The sequence below is a fragment of the Malus sylvestris genome, chromosome 17 (assembly GCF_916048215.2).
Source record: "Malus sylvestris chromosome 17, drMalSylv7.2, whole genome shotgun sequence".
Classification (NCBI taxonomy): domain Eukaryota; kingdom Viridiplantae; phylum Streptophyta; class Magnoliopsida; order Rosales; family Rosaceae; genus Malus; species Malus sylvestris.
In genome coordinates, this window is record NC_062276.1 from 1,559,767 (window position 1) to 1,579,012 (window position 19,246).

The window sequence follows — 19,246 nt, forward strand, 5'->3', positions numbered from 1 at the left end:
GGAGTGGACGAAAGGTGAAAGGGGAAATTAGTTTCTTCGAAATGGGGTGGGGGGAGACCGAGAGGGATAAACACGACACACACTTGCATGTAAATTTCTCTAATGTCATTAATGAATCAAATAAAAAATCATTAATTTATTTGAATAGAAAATAAGCTACTTATATGTTTAATTAAGAACTCGTTTGGCATTGCTTCGCTAAAACTGCTTCAGCTAAAAGTGCTTTTATTATACCCACATTGAAACTCTTATTAAAAATTCAAGTGCTTTCTAAAAAAGACACTTTGGAATGCTTTCTTTCATTTCCCAATTGTTTCTTCTTCATCGTCAAAGCTTTCGATATTGAGATCAGATAACCTCAAATCTTTTGCAAGGTTGGACCTCATCAGATGAGTAATTGCTTAACTCTTTATCGTCGTCAGAGGCCTCCTCATCAGACTCACATGGTGCAGTCTGATAGTCCTCTTCCTCATCAGACTCATATGGTGCAGTCTGATAGTCCTCTTCCTCATCAGTATCTTCATCAGACTCATATGGCACACGCTTATAGTCCACTTTTGTCCGATTTGTAAATACAAAATCCCATTCTACGATATCCACTCCTGTTTTCTTCACCTTAATTTGATGATCATCCTCTGTTTCAATAAAGTCTGCATGCACACGAACCTTGTCGCCACCTTTCAGATTGAGCTTCTTGTTTGTAAGACTTCCCAGCCAAAGATAACATTCATGGGAAGCAGTTATGGTGGTCTCCATTGGCCAAATGTGAAAACGAGTTCGTTGGGTACGATTAACAACATGAATGCATAGGGACCCAGTACAGTCTGAGTTGTCCGAAGAATAAATGATGCACACAACCAACCTTCCTATGTAATCAAAAGTAGGCGGCACTACAATTTTGACAGTTTCATCCTCTCGTGCGACATAGGGTAACCAGCGAGGAATATCATTTACAGAGAGAGAAAGTCCACCAATTGTATACCCCTTCCATTTCTACAACACGAGGTGCAAAGTTAGTATAAGCAACAATACGAAAATCAGAGAGGGAGAGCGAAAGTTCCATACCAGTAGGATGTTCTCCTTAAAAGTAGCAGTGAGACTGGCGCACCCTTCCATATGAAGGGTATGCATTTTGCACAAGAAGTTATCCAGGTTTGGAATATCTTTGAGTTTGCGGCAGTCTTTCAGTTGCAATTCAAGCATTTCCGACATCTCTGGAAGGCTGGGCATTATTTCCAGTTCAGTGCAGTAATTCGCTTCCAGGCTATGCAAACTTGTCGGCAAATCTGGGATTGCCTGAAGGTTTGTGCAATGATTTAGATACAAAGATTTAAGCTGGGAAAGGCCACTGAGGGTGGGTAGCCTATTAAAACCATTTCCATCTAGTATTAAAATCCTTAAAGAAGATAGACTCCGAAGGCTTTCAAGAATGGCATCATCCGTTATATTGCAGTCTTCAAGATCTAAATACTGAAGCATCTTCAGTTGTGCAAATAAACGGTAACCCCCAGATACACTCTTACAGCCGTTGAGGCTCAAATCCTCGAGATGTGGGAGTTTTGAAAAGTCTGGTAATTGAGTCAGGTTACGGGAATGATCGAGATAAAGAAACTTCAACTTCTTCGGCAACTGTTTGGCAAAAAGATTGAACAAAATCATAATCCATATTAGAGAGAGAGAGAGAGAGAGAGAGAGAGAGAATGACTGTCGACTGATGTTGGTATTTACAAAACACGGACGAGGAAAGGATTAATAATTTGGTTGAGGTTACGACAATTATATGTATTGTACCAGATCGGAATCCTCCCAAACTCGGACAAGCTTGCTGTTGCTCAAGTCAATAAGAACTAAGTTTCGTAAATCAAAATCTTTGGGTATGACCTCTAGAGGAAATCCCTCCCAACACAAAGATCTTAACTCCTTGGAAAGATGACGGTAGCTTCCAGTAAGCTTTACATTTTTGAGTTGGAGAAATTTCAGATGCCGCATCTTCTTAAATGCTTTTGTGCGGAAGGGATGCTCATCAGAATTTTCTGGCAACAATAAAGTTAGCCCTCTAATTGCTTCCGTTCCCTGTTGGGGGAAGACAAGAACAAATCTAATTCAAGCAGAGCCATGACTATCTATGAAAGAACTACAAATGCAGCGCATACAATGCATTAGATGTGGGATATGCATATGCTTCTGTTTATTTATATACATTCAACATAACAATTTTTTTATTGGGATTTGGGAAAGCACTTACAGATTCGTTTCTTAACACGCTTGTTACGTCTTCATGATGCCACAATCGACTACGTTTTCCAGGTTCCATAGCACATTCTGCCCGCACAATTTCTCTTCCCATGTCTCGAATCAAATCATGCATCCAAATTAATGCAAAATCATAATCTAGAAGACATCGATCTTCAAGAGTTCGGATTTCTGATTCTACACAAAAGCGACTGCAACCATCCAATATTGCCACGACTTCAGTTCCAACCCGGTTAATAAAGAAATGAGATATGTCAAGGAACACACCTTTCACATGATCATCATTTAGCCCATCATAGCTTAATCTAAGTGTTTCATGAATTTTTCCATGTGGAAGATTTCTCAATTTATCCAATGTACTTTTCCATATGCTTTTACTCTTTTTCGTAGCCAACAAACGGCCTACGACTTTAAGAGCTAGCGGCAATCCTCCACAATAATCAACAACATCTGTTGCGAGTTCAATATATTCTTCATCAGGACAATGATTTCCAAACGCATGCCAACTAAGGAGCTCAAGAGCTTCTTCATCCGTCATCGTTTGTGCCTTGTATTTTTTATCCACCTTCTGTATATTCAGCACTTGTTCATCTCTTGTTATCAAAATAATCCTACTTCCTGGACCAAACGAGTCATGTTCTATCGCCAATTCATCTAATTGGTCCGCATCATCTATGTCATCAACTACGATGAGTACCTTCATGCTTCCAAGTCTTTTCTCTATCTCCTTGGTCCCTTCGGCAACACTACTTATTTTAATATCAGGCCGTTTCAAAACATCTCGAAGAAGTTGTTCTTGCAGACTAACCATACTTTTCTTTTTACTCCTCACCTCTTCAAGGTAACATTGACCACGGAAACTATGATGGTATGTGCTATAAAAGGTTCTCGCAAGCGTTGTTTTACCTATGCCGCCCATACCCCAAATTCCAATTATTTGAACATCATGTGAACCTTCAACATCTAAGTATTTAGTACTGAATTCTTCCACGCGAAAAGCTATTCCAACTGAGTGCTTGGCTTCTTTTGAGTCGCTGGTTTTTAGAAGTCCGATGATGTCACCAACAACTTTATGGATAAATACTCCTTCACGCCTGCCAATTGGAAATCCAAATTATGCAAACAGATGATTAATCATGCAACAGCATGATTCATATGAACTAAATGCCTTATGCATCACGACATGGCTGATTAGTGAGTATCCCAAAAGCTAATTGTATAAGATGTTGCAAGCGATTAAATTTTGTAAAAAAGGAAAGTTGAAATGATACCTGTCTGCAGTGGTTTTAAGATCCTGGCCAACCAAATCTGCAGAAGCCTTAAGAACCTTTCTCCACTGCTCGACCTCATTTGGGTCTTCATCCCTTTCATGCTTCTGAAATGCTTCCCCAAAACTACCACTCTGTTTCCTCACTTCAGAAGGGTCAACGTCGTAGAATATTGGATAGACTATGTTGATGCACAAAATCAGCGAAGACTTTGGTACAACAGAAAGTGTCAGGTTTTGTGACCTTCGCTTGGTTGCTTCGGTCACTAGTGAGGATAAGTACGTAAATGAATAGAGACAGAGAAGCAAACACAGGATGTACGTGGTTCACCCAGATTGGCTACGTCCACGGAGTAGAGGAGTTCTTATTAGTAGTGAAGGGCTTACACAAGTACAAAGGATCAAGCTCTCAATTTAGTGAGTTCTTGTGAATGATTTAACACAAAATGGCATTAGGCCATATTGTGGGGGAATGACCCCTATTTATAGAAAAACTTGTAGCTTTGTCACATTGACATGTGTCATGTTATGATTGGTTCTTGATGTTGACACGTGCTGCGCTCTGATTGGCTTCTAATCTTGACACGTGTCGAGTAGTGATTGGCCTCCTGGTCGGAGGGGAACTCTTCTGGGTCCTTGACAGTATAGCGTTGGCCGGTGCTCGGTAGTTTCGGGATTGGTCAAGTATGGTACAAACAGTGCTCCCCTAAGTTCCCGAGTGAGGGAAACTCCTCGGTTGGGGACTTGCAAGATCCAATCCCTTGAGTAATCACGAAACTTCTAAGTACCGAAGTGTGGTCTGATCTTCATCTGCCCTTCTCTGGAAGTACTTTTCCTCCATCCGGGAATGGTGTATTTAGCTGATGTTGACGCACAAGGTAATGTATCAATTTCACTTGAAGCTTAGTTGTAGTTTCGGGCTTAGTCAAGTGTGATACAAACCCTATAGTAGGAGTCCCCCAAGTCGCCGAGCTAGGAGATCTGCCGAAAGAGGTGACAGACAAGGTAAGCAGTCAAACTTCCAAGTAAGCAACCCAGGATCAGAGGTTTGACTTCGGCTTCCGGTTGATTGTTCTCATTCTCCTTGTCTCTCATTCAACTGCCAGGATAAGGAGAAGCAAATGGATAAGAGATGATATGAGATACTTTTGCTTTTGAAGAAGTAACTTTCCACAGGCTTATTCTTGAACTGTGCTGGAGGGTTTTCTGGTGCCCTTCAGAGTATAAGGCCGACTCAAAAATTTGAGGGTCAAAACAAGTCCATCAAATCTAGAGTACGTTCGACCTTGATGATATGGGATACTTTTGCTGTTGACGGAATAATGAATGTGGTATGGAAAGGTGTCGTGCTGTAGTGATCTGTTTCAGCTCACCGTTGAACCTTCTGCTTCAATCTTTTGCATGGCAGAAGTGGTGTGCAACCTTTGCATTTAAATGGTCCTTCAGAACATTCCTTCATAGTGACTCATCCACGCTTGGCAGCTTCAGTGTAAAGAGCCAATATCTGATCAACTGTCATGAGGTATTTGCCGGTGGAATTCGTGACCTTGACAGCAGTTGAGGATGAGTACTCGAGAGCAATGCTAAGTAAGCAACCAGGCAAAGGCTCCAGGCAGTCAGTTCCAAATTGGAGGTTTGATTTCAGGTTCCGACTGACTGCTCTCTTTCTCCTTGTCCTGCAGGTGTGGACAAGGACAAAGACAAAGATAGGGAGAAAGCATGATATGGGATACTCTTGCTTTCGACCCCTGATGATATGAGATACTCTTGTTCTTGGTGTGGCTTATTTGCTGAGGTATTATCGGGGGGAAATAAAGCTGAGTATTTCGAGAGGTTATGTTGAGGGTGCCTTTTCGAATGCGAGAAAGGGTTGAGCATTTTTGCAGGTTTGCCTGTCCGTTGAGGAGGGAGGTCAATGTATATAGGGATTTCCCAATAACAAGTAGTAATGCTATTCCTTTACCCTTCTTGGTCACAGCAATGTAGTGGGAGCTGCCAGCTTCACGTGTTTTAATTTTGTCAGAGCACTTTGAAAAAGTGGTATGTGGTATCTGGAAAGCTGATGTTACGTGTGAAGATTACAGACAAGCTTTATCTAAGGAAATCTGGCTCTCGAAGTTCTGAGAGTTGTGCCTCTTCGGTTTTCGAACAAGCAATCCCGTCGAGGATCTGACTCTCGAGATTCGGAAAGCGGTGCTACTCCGGTTTTTTAGAAAGTAATTATGTTGGGAGTCTTTTCTCGAATGTGAGTAAAGGTTGGACGTTCTTGCCAACCTGTCTTGCCGCAAAACCCGGAGGTCGACACACATAGGGACTTTCCAGTTGTCAAGCAGTGGTGCTGTTCCTTTACCCTTATGGGTAATAGTAGGGTAGCTGGAACTTCGAAATTCTCGTGCCTAAACTTTGTCAGAGATCTTTGACAAAGTTATATGTGGTACCCGAGGAGTTGATGGTGCATATGGAGAGCGGTGATTGAACAGTAAGATTCACGTGCTTTCTACTTCACCAGAAATCTTCGACAGATTGCCCGTAATTTCCGCAAAGCTGAGTGTGCATGTGACAGGTGCTGACGAGGCTGAAAAAGCAGGTGCTTCTTCGATTTCTGAGATCGGCCCTCGTGGTCTCTGAGCAGCCCAGCTTTTGAGAAAGCAAACGCCTCTTCGATTTCTGAGATCGGCCCTCGTGGTCTCTGAGCAGCCCAGCTTTTGAGAAAGCAAACGCCTCTTCGATTTCTGAGATCGGCCCTCGTGGTCTCTGAGCAGCCCAGCTTTTGAGAAAGCAAACGCCTCTTCGATTTCTGAAGCTCCGTCGAGTGCAGATTTTTATAGAGGCTGGCATTAAGTTCCACAGCACACTTGAATCTCTACCAGTAGAAGCTCATTTCTTGCACTTCTAAGATCTTGATTTGTCTGACCTCTTCCTTCTTCAACACATTTGAAAATGTCTGGACCCTCCGACCGTCGTTTTGACTTGAACCTTGGAGAAGAGACAGCCACGCCTTCTCCAGACAACATATGGCGCCCATCCTTCATATCCCCTACTGGTCCTCTTACCGTTGGGGATTCTGTGATGAAGAATGATATGACCGCTGCAGTGGTGGCCAGGAACCTTCTCACTCCCAAAGATAATAGACTACTTTCCAAACGGTCTGATGAGTTGGCTGTTAAGGACTCTCTGGCTCTTAGTGTTCAGTGTGCAGGTTCTGTGTCTAATATGGCCCAACGCCTATTTGCTAGAACCCGCCAAGTTGAATCATTGGCTGCTGAAGTGATGAGTCTCAAACAGGAGATTAGAGGGCTCAAGCATGAGAATAAGCAGTTGCACCGGCTCGCCCATGACTATGCTACAAACATGAAGAGGAAGCTTGACCAGATGAAGGAATCTGATGGTAAGGTTTTACTTGATCATCAGCGGTTTGTGGGTTTGTTCCAAAGGCATTTATTGCCTTCGTCCTCTGGGGTTGTACCTGGTAATGAAGCTTCAAATGATGAACCTCCAATGCCTCCTCCTTCTGGGGTTTTGTCAAGTACTGAGGCTCCGGATAACCACCCTCCGGTGCTTTCTCTTTCTGGGGCTCTACCGACTGCTGAGACTTCCCCTAAGCAACCTTTGTGAATGCTCCCTTTTGTTTGTTTATTTTGACTCATGTATATGTACATATTTGTGGCTTATCGAAAATATTAATAAATAAGTTTTGCTTCATTTCAACATATTGTGTTAAATACACCAAAGCCTTCTTCATAAAGTTCTTTGAATTTTTGCTTTTGTTGAAACCTGTATTGTTGAAGCTTTGTGAGTGAAGCATGTAGTTTGAGGTAGTGTTCCCTTAATTTCCCGAGTGAGGAAAACTTCTCGGTTGGAGACTTGAAAAATCCAAGTCACTGAGTAGTCACGAACTTTTGAGTACCAAGGCGTAGTAGCATATGGTGGGAGTCCCCCAAGTCTCTAGTCGAGGGAGTTGACGAATGAGGTGTCTTGCTAATAGTCCATGTCGTAAGTACCAAAACTTCATTCTTTTGTTTTCTAAGTGGTAGCCCCGGACTTTTTCTTCATAGATTTTGTTTATGAAGGTTGCTAGGCCCGAATAAGTGGAATTGCAGAAGGTGTAACCGTTGGTGCATTAACATCATAATGGAAGCATCACAATGATGGAAGCATCACAATGATGAAAGCATCATAATGATGAAAACACCATAATGATGAAACATCATAATGATGTTTCTTTGGTGGAATTGTTTTTCATTTCCCCTAACAACCGGAATTGTTTTTCAACATAACACCATCATCTGTAGGTCGAATCACAAAGTTGTCTTCATGAAAGTTGTTCGTTAATTCCTTAACTACAACATATCCAAATTGGAGAGCCATCGGAGCAGTACAACTCCAGAAATCCAGGTATGATGAGTGACTGTTTATCATTTGTCTGTCAACCCGTCAGATTTGTTGTGAGCTTTGAAACTCTATTTTCTCTTGCTCATATCAGCATGCTTTCTTCATTGAAGTTGTTCCTCAGCTTGTGAACTACAACATATCCAAATTTGAGATCCCTCGGAGCTGTATAACTCAAGAAACTCAGGTATGATGAATGACTGGTTATTATTTTTCTGTCAACCCGTCAGATTTGTTGTGAGCTTCGAAACTCCATTTTCTCTTGTTCAGATCGGTATGCTTTCTTCATTGAAGTTGTTCCTCAGCTTGTGAACTACAACATATCCAAATTTGAGATCCCTCGGAGCTGTATAACTCAAGAAACTCAGGTATGATGAATGACTGGTTATTATTTTTCTGTCAACCCGTCAGATTTGTTGTGAGCTTCGAAACTCCATTTTCTCTTGTTCAGATCGGTATGCTTTCTTCATTGAAGTTGTTCCTCAGCTTGTGAACTACAACATATCCAAATTTTAGATCCCTCGGAGCTGTATAACTCAAGAAATTCAGGTATGATGAATGACTGGTTATTATTTGTCTGTCAACCCGTCAGATTTGTTGTGAGCTTTGAAACTCCATTTTCTCTTGTTCAGATCGGTATGCTTTCTTCATTGAAGTTGTTCCTCATCGACTCTTTCATAACATATCAAAAATTCAGGATGAACTAACGGTTAAATATTTCCAGATCTTCGAAACATCACAACAGCTTCGAAATCTGCAAGAAGCCGACTATCATGTTTGGAGCTTCAACACTTTAATTTCCGTCGCTCAAACAGAAATGGTTCCTTCTTGAAAGTTGTTCATATGCTCAAGAACTATAGGGTGTCCAAAATTCAGCTCCATTGGAGAAGAGCAGAGGTTGCAGAAATTTGATAGATGAAAGGAGGCGGAAGAGGGAGAGAGAGAAAAAGTCTCTTGGGTTGGATTTCTATTTTGGGGCAGATTCCAATTTTTGTAGCACCTTCATTATTGATGAATTGCTTGTACTTTTGTCCATTATGAAATTTGGGACTTTGGCTTGTTGTTGGATCTATTATAATATGTTTGAGAACATATATAAGTGAATAAATAAGAAGGAAAATTTTGGGCCCTTGTGGGTGTAAAACAAAAAATGTTTATGTTTACCCAAGTGTTTTTGTACAAGTTCAAGGGCATCTTGGGTTTTGTGAACAAAATTTGTTTATTTGGAGCAAGGTTTTGTGTTGAAGCTTTGTAGGTGAAGCTTTGGTGTTGAAGCTTTGTGGGTGAAGCTTTGGAGGTGAAGCTTTTCGGGTGAAGCTTGTTGGGTGAAGCTTTTTAGGTGAAGCTTTGTGGGTGAAGCTTTTTAGGTGAAGCTTTTCGGGTGAAGCTTTTTGGGTGAAGCTTTTTAGGTGAAGCTTTTCGGGTGAAGCTTTTTGGGTGAAGCTTTTTAGGTGAAGCTTTGATGGTGAAGCTTTTTGGGTGAAGCTTTTTAAGTGAAGCTTTTTGGGTGAAGCTTTTTAGGTGAAGCTTTGATGGTGAAGCTTTTTGGGTGAAGCTTTTTAGGTGAAGCTTTGTGGGTGAAGCTTTGTGGGTGAAGCTTTGATGGTGAAAGTATGTAGAGGGAGCTTTCTAGGTGAAGATTTTTTAGGTGAAGCTTTGTAGGTGAAGCTTTTCGGGTGAAGCTTTTTGGATGAAGCTGTTTTTTTTTTTTTTTTTTTTTTTTTTTTTTTGGCGCTTGACACGGTCTTCATTTGCTTGTTTTGTAGTGACTGTGGAAGACGGATTGCTTTCTGATTGAGAAGGGTTCCGGCATCGCTTGCTATGAATGTAAAAGAGTGAGGGCTGAGTTGGCTAAATTACCTCTTTATTGAATTCATTGCCAAATGGCCTTCATTACATAGGATGCCAAACGGCTATAGCTCAACACTTGTACATCGTGAGTCTATTTGTAGTAGTACTTCAAGTGATTAGCGTTCCATGGATGGCCAAGGGTCTTGCCATCGGAGCTTCTAAGTGTGTAAGAGCCAGGGCGACTGATGCCAATGACTTCATACGGTCCATCCCAGTTTGGACTAAGTGTGCCTTCACTCGGGACTCTGTCGCAGAGTAATCTTTTCTTTAAGACCCAGTCTCCTATTTTGAAAGAACGAGGCTTGACCCTAGAGTCATAATAGTTGGAGATGCGCTGCTTGTAGGCGACATTCCTCAAGTGAGCTTGGTTTCTGTGTTCCTCGACTAAATCCAAGTTGAGGGTGAGTTGTTTGTCATTTTCACTTTGAATGTAGTTCTGGACTCGGAATGTTGCTTGCTCGAGCTCAACAGGGACAACCGCCTCTGTGCCAAAGGCAAGTGAGAATGGAGTTTCTCCTGTTGAAGTCCGATATGAAGTGCGATATGACCAAAGAACTTGGGGTACAAATTCTGGCCAACAGCCTTTAGCTTTGTCCAAGCTGGTTTTCAAAGTGCGCTTGATTATTTTGTTGATGGCCTCAACTTGTCCATTAGACTGGGGATGAGCTGGAGAGGCAAAGCATAAGTTGATGTTGAACTTAGAGCAGAACAACCTGAACTTCTTGTTGTCGAACTGTCGCCCATTGTCAGTGACTATCGCATTGGGAATGCCGAATCTACAAAGGATGTTCTTCCACACGAAGTCTTCTATCTTTGCCTCAGTAATGGTTGCCAAGGGTTCTACTTCGGCCCACTTTGTGAAGTAGTCCACTGCAACGACTGCGTAACAGACTTTGCCCTTCCCTGCCGGCATTGGGCCGATCAAATCAAGTCCCCACTGGGCGAAGGGCCAAGGGCTGATCATAGGAGTAAGAGGCTCTGGAGGGGAATGAGGAATAGCCGCATATCGTTGACATTTGTCACATGAGCGGGATACTTTGATGGCATCCTGGTGGAGTGTTGGCCAGTAATATCCTTGGCGAAAAGTCTTGTGTGCTAGGGACCGAGATCCAGCATGATCTCCACAGACTCCCTCATGTATTTCCCGAAGGACGATTTCCGCCTCGGCAGGCGTAAGACACCTTAAGTATGGCAGGCTAAAACCTCGCTTATAGAGTTGATCATTGATGATCAGGTAGCGGGTAGACTTGTATCGAATTTGCTTAGCCTGGACTTTATCATTTGGGAGGGTGCCATGAGCAAGGAAATTATAGATCGGGGTGATCCAACTATCCCCCTGTTGTAAGTTGCATACTTCTGCGGCCATGGTGCTTGGTGTTGCCAACAGTTCGACATGAATTTTTCTTCCAATCTTGTCTTCCACAGCCGAGGCGAGGCGAGCCAGGGCGTCTGCATGACTGTTTGCCGCTCGAGGAACTTGGGTGATCTGGTAGTGGAAGTGCTTGAGCAAAAGTTGTGTTTGCGCAAGATATGCTGCCATGGAGCTGTCCTTAGCATCAAAGTTGTTGGTAACCTGGTTGACCACCAATTGGGAGTCACTGAAAATATCAATTTGTTTAACCCCGAGGTGTTTGGCCAAACGTAATCCTGCTAGAAGGGCTTCATACTCGGCCTCATTATTTGATGCCTTGAATTTGAAACGAAGAGCATACTCCATTGCTACTTTGTCGGGTGTAGTCAAGACTAGTCCCGCTCCACAGCCCTGTTGGTTGGATGAGCCATCAACATACAGACTCCATGCTGGGGTTGTTGGTTCTATCTTCTGAGCTTCCGGGGGTAATGAAGCCACTGCTTCAGGTGTAGAAGCAATGTCAACCGGATATGTGAAGTCGGCAATGAAGTCTGCCACTGCTTGGCCCTTCTCAGCTGGCTTTGGTTGGTAGGAGATGTCAAACTCACCCAACGCTATTGCCCATTTGATCATTCGCCCTGAAGTGTCAGGACTTTGGAGTATCTGTCGAAGAGGATAATTGGTAAGCACGATGATGGAGTGCGCTTGGAAGTAAGGGCGGAGTTTTCGAGCAGACATGACCAATGCCAGAGCCAATTTCTCAATGTTAGAGTACCGTGTCTCCGCATCTTGTAAGGCTTTGCTAGCGTAGTAGACAGGTCGCTCAATATTCCCATCCTTTCGAATGAGAACGGAACTTACGGCTGAAGCTGATACCGATAGGTAGATAATGAGAATGTCTCCTACCTCGGGCTTGGAGAGTAGAGGGGCTTTACTCATGTACTCCTTGAGGTTTTTGAATGCCTCGGCACATTCATCAGTCCATGTAATGTACTTCCTACTTCCCTTAAGTGCTTTAAAAAAGGGAGCACATTTGTCTGTGGCCTTAGAAATGAACCTGGTTAAGGCTGCCACCTTGCCAGTAAGGCTCTGGATGTCCTTTGAAGTTACCGGTTCCTTCATGTCGAGGATTGCTTTGATCTTCTCGGGATTAGCTTCAATGCCTCGTTGGCTAATCATGAAACCTAAGAATTTGCCAGAGCCTACGCCGAAGGCACATTTGTTGGGGTTTAACCTCATTCGATACCTCTTCAAAATAGTGAAAGTTTCAGATAGGTTGGTGATGTGTTGGTCAGCATGTTTGCTCTTGACTAACATATCATCAACGTAAACTTCCATGCTCTTCCCAATCTGCTCGGCGAACATTGAGTTGACTAGTCTCTGATAAGTCGCTCCTGCATTCTTTAGGCCGAAAGGCATGACTTTATAGCAGTATAGTCCTCTGTCGGTAGTGAAGGCTGTGTGTTCTTGATCCGAAGGGTTCATGAGGATTTGGTTGTATCCTGAGTAAGCATCCATGAAGCTCAGGAGTTCACACCCGGCCGTAGAGTCTATAAGTCTGTCAATAAGAGGAAGAGGGAAGCTATCTTTCGGACACCCTTTGTTTAGGTCGGTGTAGTCAACACACATTCTCCACAAGACCTTTTGAAGCAAAAGACTTTCTTTGGTCGAATTTTTCTTAACAAGGACCACATTTGCTACCCATGTCGGGTAATTGACTTCGCGGACAAAGCCTATGCCTTTGAGTTTTTCAACTTCTGCTTTCATTGCCTCGTATCGTTCAGCATCATAAGATCTTCGCTTCTGTCTCACCGGCTTGATCTTGGGGTCAATACTCAAACGATGACAGATGACATCGGGAGAGATGCCTGGCATGTCCTCGTATGACCAGGCGAAGACTTCAGTGTTCTCTTTCAAAAAAGATATCAATGCTAACCGAAGGGGTGGTGACAATGTGGTGCCAATCTTCACCATGCGATCTGGATAATCTCTTGAGATAGGTACCTTCTCCAACTCTTCAGCAGGTTGGGCTTGCTGGGTGAAAGAGTCATCTCGAGGATCATCGGGTTGATTGTTGCTATCAGGAAGATCCAAGTTCGCTTCATCTAGGCTGGTCTTTGTGACTTGGTCATGTACAGACAGGGTTTCCTTGGGTCCGGGCAAGTGTTGTTGCTTAACTGAAGTGTTGTAACATGATCGTGCACTAAGCTGATCTCCTCTGATGTAGCCGTTGCCATGGGGGGTTGGAAATTTCATCAACAGCATATGCGTGGATACCATAGCCTTGAGATCATTGATGCCTGTGCGCCCAAATATGACATTGTATGCCGTTGGGCAGTCAACCACTAGGAAGTTAGTGGTAATGGTAGCCGTGTAAGGGCCTGTACCAATAGTAAAGGGTAAATGTATGCTCCCTAAGGGTTGCACGATATCACCGGAGAAGCTTATCAGAGGAGAAATCGAGCGATCGAGCAAGTGTTCAGCTACACTGAGTGCCCTGAAAGCTTCGGCAAACATGATATTGACCGAAGCCCCTGTGTCTACGAGGATTCGTCGAACATCAAAGTTGGCTATGTGAGCCTCCACGATCAATGGGTCGTTATGAGGGTAGATGATGCCTCTTTCTTCCTCAGGGTAGAAACATATCGGATCCCAGTTAGGCTTTTGATACTTCCCTCCCCTGATGTCTTCCACGTGAAACATTTGGTGACCAGGCCTCAGAATTCGTTCACTGTTTTTCATGGCCCTATTGGAAGATTCAGATATGGGTGTGCCGCCGCTTATGGAATATATGACATTCACCTGGCGTTGGTTACGGTTATCCCTTTGAGGGTGAAGAAGGAATTGATCAATTTTTCCTTCTCGTGCCAAAGCTTCAATACGATCACGGAGGATGATACATTTCTCGCTATCATGGCCGTTATGCTCATGGTAGCAACAAAACGTGCCCGCGTTATTCGGGGGCGTGTAATCTGGGTGCCTCGGCTTTGGTTTTGGTATCAGGTGAGCTATGCTGGGGTAAATGGCCGCGCATGTGGCATTCAAGGGCGTGTATGTCTCATACCTTGGGGTAGGGGGTATCTTGACGCGGGTTTGACCCACTGCATTGACTGCCTGGGGGCGAGCGTTATTGTGGCGATACCCTTGGTTATCGGGATAGTGTCCCTTACTCTTTTTACTGAAAGGAGAGTGGTGAGGATGGAAATCCTTCCTCTTGCCTTGAAATTGATATGTCTGTTGATTCGGTGAAGCATTATGCAAGGCATGGGGAGGTGCCACTGCTGTTTGGGAAGTCGAGGTCTTCTCATTTAGGTGAGTCTGGCTTCCACCTCCCACTTGTTGATAAAGGATGGTTGTAGGGGGTTTCCCCTGATATGTCTTTGCCTCGGCGGAGGCATGGTTATAAGCCTGCGCCATCACCTCAGAGTAAGTCTTCCAAGTATTGGCATTGATCATGTATTTAAAGAAACAATCACGTAGGCCTGCCGTGAAGGCTTTGAGGGCAGTCTTGTCATCTGCCTCGGCACACCGGGAGTATTCATGGCTGAAGCGGCCAGCATACATACGTAATGACTCGTCTGGCTTCTGGCGGATAGTGTACAAGTCATCTGCAGAGTGCAAGCGATCGGTTTGGAAAATGTGTTGGGAAACAAATAGTTTCCTCAATTCCTCAAATGAGTCTACCGTCTCAGGTGTAAGACGACAATACCAATTTAGAGCTCCACCAGAGAGGGTGGAGGGGAAGAGAAGACATCGCTCTTCGTCGGTGTGCATCCGGTATGCCATGGTGGACTCAAAGAGGTTAAGGTGCTCAATCGGGTCCTCTTTTCCAGTATAAAGTTGCAAGCCAAGCTTTTGCTTTGTCTTTGCTTGAAGGGGGGTGTTGAGGATCCTCCTTGTAAGAGGGCCAGGCCTGGGTTGGTTCCAGTCAGGTATTTCAGCCTGACGTTCAGCCTTCAACTTGTTTACTTCCTCAAGAAGTTGTAGGACAAGGGGGTCCTGAGCGGAGTTATGTGTCACTGGAGCTTTCTTTCGTAAATCTCCATCTCCTCTTGGAATTAGGAAGGTTTGATCAAGGGCATGTGATTTTTCCCTGGACTCGCTGTACTGGCTTCCAGGGTATGTCTGTCGGAACACCTCTGAGTCCCCTGTACCCTCATGTCTCTCTGGGACTTGTTGCCCCTTCCCCAAATTGGTGGCCGGCTTGGGCCGTGGCAGGGGACCGAGTCTCTCAGAAATCCTTGGGTCATTAATCTTTGAGCTTATATGGATGGAATTCTCTCGACGTTGCTTCAGGAAATCCCGACAATCGCGAAAGACTGCTTTCGATCCTTCTGCCCCTTCAGTAAAGAGGTGTCTCCCTCCACTTCTCATGGTTCGGGTCGAAGCAACTGGGTTAAGAGAAGCCTCATGTTGATTATCAAGTCGAGGGGTAATCTGTTCCCTATCAGGGATATCTATGTCGAATGCATGTGACCCTCCATGTTGGAGGGCACCCAGTTGATGGTTGACCTCCACGGGGGCAACAAGCTCGCGTGTCTGAGCTTGCCTAGCTTCGTGGAGTGTCTCGAAGAGCTTCTCATATTGCTCCTGGAGGACCTCATTCCTTATTGCTATCTTGTTGTTCTGAGCTTCCAACTCATCGACTTTAGCTTGAAGAAGAACTCGTTTTCCTTCCTTCTTTCGTTGTTTCGCACTATGTGCAAGGGGGGTGTCATTCTGTGTGCTGTGGCTTCCTTCGCTTCCCATGTTGGAGAGGGATGCCTGGTCAAAAGAAAGTGTACGAATGATAGAAACCAGCTTGACACAGCTGAAGAGAGTAGGAATAAGTGTCGCTTCCCACAGACGGCGCCAAATGTTGATGCACAAAATCAGCGAAGACTTTGGTACAACAGAAAGTGTCAGGTTTTGTGACCTTCGCTTGGTTGCTTCGGTCACTAGTGAGGATAAGTACGTAAATGAATAGAGACAGAGAAGCAAACACAGGATGTACGTGGTGCACCCAGATTGGCTACGTCCACGGAGTAGAGGAGTTCTTATTAGTAGTGAAGGGCTTACACAAGTACAAAGGATCAAGCTCTCAATTTAGTGAGTTCTTGTGAATGATTTAACACAAAATGGCATTAGGCCATATTGTGGGGGAATGACCCCTATTTATAGAAAAACTTGTAGCTTTGTCACATTGACATGTGTCATGTTATGATTGGTTCTTGATGTTGACACGTGCTGCGCTCTGATTGGCTTCTAATCTTGACACGTGTCGAGTAGTGATTGGCCTCCTGGTCGGAGGGGAACTCTTCTGGGTCCTTGACAGTATAGCGTTGGCCGGTGCTCGGTAGTTTCGGGATTGGTCAAGTATGGTACAAACAGACTACTTTCCCCTCTTGATCTTCTCGGCACCTCATGATCATTGACAGCTCCCTCAGGCAATATCGGGACTCCGCGTAACTCTTTGAGAAGACGAGGACCGCGATCCTCGACCCTTCGATTTCTCGGTCAAGTTCTCTCTGTATATTCTCCCCCTTTTTGAGCTCGTAGTCTATAAACGTGTTGATTCCGGCACTGCTTAACGCAAGGGAGAGGTGGTCCGTGAACCCAGTGCGTGTGTCCTCGCCTCTAAAGCTCAGGAACACCTCGTACTTCCAGCGGTTTGAACGCCGAGAGGAAGACGAACCGCCGGCGGCGGCGGTTGCAAGGGCGAGGCTGCTGGTATTCATTGATTTCAAGCAAAGAAGTGAAACCCCTGATCGTTTCCCAAGATTCCCCAACGAAACTCCTGATTATTGTTTTGGATCGCTGGAAGATGTGAGAGCAAAAAATAATGAAGAAAGAAGAGGGAGAGAAGATTCCAGATGCGGCTGAGTAAGAAATGAAACTTTGGGCTTGAAATTTGCTATGGTTTGTAGTAAGAAGGCTTTTCTTAACATGGGCTTGAAATTTGGGCTTGAAATTGGCTCAGAAAATAAATACCTTTCATAAATAAATAAATAAAATTAATACATATATTCGGTTCGATTTCATCATCATTGAAACCGAAACCAAACCACATGATTTCGGTTTGGTTTTTTTTTTCGGTTTGTTATTTAAGTTTCTGTTCGGTGTATCGTTCAGGTTTTTTTTTTTCGATTTTTTGAACCTACCTTTAGTACATGACCATATTCTATTTTAAAGGTGGTGCACAGGTTGGTTTTGATGTTGGTGGCCGTCATGGGTTTATGAACAAACATGACAAGGTTGAATTGGACATGGCTCATGTTTGTGGGTTTTGCATTGATTGAATTGTATTTTAAATGTGAGCCAAAGTTTGGGGATCAATGCTCCAATTAGGACAAAGTCTAAGGACTAATTCAAACGTTAACAAAACATAATAATAGTAATATGTCACTTATGCAATATGCTAACATTAAAATCTGATCATAATGATTCACAAGTAACGAATTTATAGTCACGTGACGTTTTAATATTGTATGTATAATTTGTTGTGAGACGTCACACGAGGAAGACCCCTTCAGTATAAGAGCTTTGCAAAGGAAAATGATTCTCACCGGATCTTTTTTTTGAGGATCCTAGGGATTCCGTGATCGTGATCGTTCATCGTACATTGTGCGATCAGAAATCATTTCAAAATTTAAAATTTAAAACTAAATATAAATAATATCTACCAAAAATTGATCGTACCATGAACAATCACGATTGCGGGATGCTTAGGATTTCCAGAAAAAAGATCCGGCCTTTGCAAAACCTTTAGCATAGAATGGAAAAATGACCAACCAATGTCGGAGATGATTTGTTGGAACTAAATACACTATAAAATAGTTAAAGGTAGTACGCTAGTGCATGCTACTGCTTTTTACAAAATGGGCGGTGGATAGAGAATGAGAGCCTGGGGACCCTAATGAGCTTGACCACTGGTTTGTTAGATGGCTGAGAATCAACATCTCTTTTTCTGTGACTTGAAGCACAATTAGGTTTGATATAAGTTAATGCAAGAAATATGGGAAATTCAAAAGATTCTTACTATATCAAAGAAATAACATATCAGTCATGAGTTGAACGTTATTTTATATTAGTCATTGAAGGATTAGCCATCGTCATCGTTAATGACATCGTCAAACACGTATGGTAATAGTATGATCATCAGACTCTATATAGTACACACTCATAATGCACCTTATTCACACCTAAACGAAAAAATTATAGGAAAACAAAAATTGGTAGAAAGTGAGAGAATTAGTGCATAGAGAGAATTAATGAAAAAAGAAAAGAGTGGTGTTTTCGGAGAATGATTATATGTTCTCTCTGTTCACATAACTGTGAATTATACATTTTAAGTGATTTATGTATTTGCTAAATGGTTTAAATTCATCGTACTCTTTTCATCTCCTCAAGTGAAACAAAACAAAGATAGACTCGTAATTCATAAAATTGGTATCTTAATTTGATAAAATGCGGAGCATTTGTCCTTTACATATTCATAACAAACGAAGCATGTAACATGTGTTTCACTTGCTTAATTTGACGGAAGTTCTCATGCAAATGCTATGCATTTTATAAAACGAAGCATGTACCATAATTGACATTTTAATATAAAAATACGATTTTTCGTGAAAATAAACGGCATCAGAAACTTTTCATTAAAGTTCCTGTATAAAATTCTGATACAATTCTATACATCTCGTCAAAGAGATAAAAACACGCCACACAAGTGAAAAACACGAAGAAACCCGACTTGATTGGATTCGACACAGCCAACTTACAGCCACAAGTGTGACTACCAACGAAACCCGATCTGGTTTTATGAGATTGTGAGATTCTTTTGGGGTAACCAAGCGAGTCTTCTGCATGAAAAGGAGGGAAGTCCTTGCTAATCTGCTTGCATCATATAACAGCGCGAAATCAGTGGCGCAATTGCACTCTCAAACCCTCAAAGCCGGCCTTTCCCAGGACAGCTTCTTTGCCACAAAACTCAACGCTCTGTACGCAAAATATGAGTCCCTCGGTCATGCCCGCAAGGTGTTCGACGAAACGCTCCACAGAACTGTCTATCTCTGGAATGCCATGCTCAGGAGTTACTGTAGAGAGGACCGATGGGAGGAGACCTTGTGTCTATTTCGTAGCATGATGTCTGAGTCAAG

The 19,246-nt window shown here is 43.2% G+C and overlaps 3 protein-coding genes and 1 long non-coding RNA gene across 12 annotated transcripts in view; 2 read left to right on the forward strand and 2 right to left on the reverse strand.

The window, feature by feature from the left end:
* Positions 1–17,003, reverse strand: part of LOC126611238 (disease resistance protein RPV1-like) — an 80,146-nt gene extending 63,143 nt beyond the window's left edge. Inside the window, exon 1 of the mRNA XM_050279441.1 lies at positions 16,745–17,003. Within this exon, the coding sequence (XP_050135398.1) occupies positions 16,745–16,828 (84 nt within the window). The 5' untranslated portion in view covers positions 16,829–17,003. The remainder of the gene's footprint in view (positions 1–16,744) is intronic.
* Positions 1–19,246, forward strand: part of LOC126611242 (putative pentatricopeptide repeat-containing protein At3g01580) — a 94,980-nt gene that overhangs the window by 73,710 nt on the left and 2,024 nt on the right. The window lies entirely within an intron of this gene.
* LOC126611245 (probable disease resistance protein RPP1) lies at positions 122–1,774 on the reverse strand. The gene is made up of 2 exons (XM_050279452.1): positions 1,066–1,774; positions 122–993 (listed from the first exon to the last, which is right to left on the reverse strand). The coding sequence occupies exons 1-2, from the start codon at positions 1,657–1,659 to the stop codon at positions 349–351; spliced, it is 1,239 nt and encodes a 412-aa protein (XP_050135409.1). The 5' UTR covers positions 1,660–1,774; the 3' UTR covers positions 122–348.
* Positions 7,195–9,038, forward strand: LOC126611250 (uncharacterized). 4 transcript variants are annotated; one of them, XR_007618754.1, is made up of 4 exons: positions 7,206–8,096; positions 8,180–8,277; positions 8,361–8,458; positions 8,634–9,038. It is a non-coding gene; the product is annotated as an uncharacterized LOC126611250 (long non-coding RNA). The 4 variants fall into 4 exon arrangements; XR_007618752.1 differs by having other exon boundaries at positions 7,204–8,277; XR_007618753.1 differs by having other exon boundaries at positions 7,204–8,096; positions 8,180–8,458.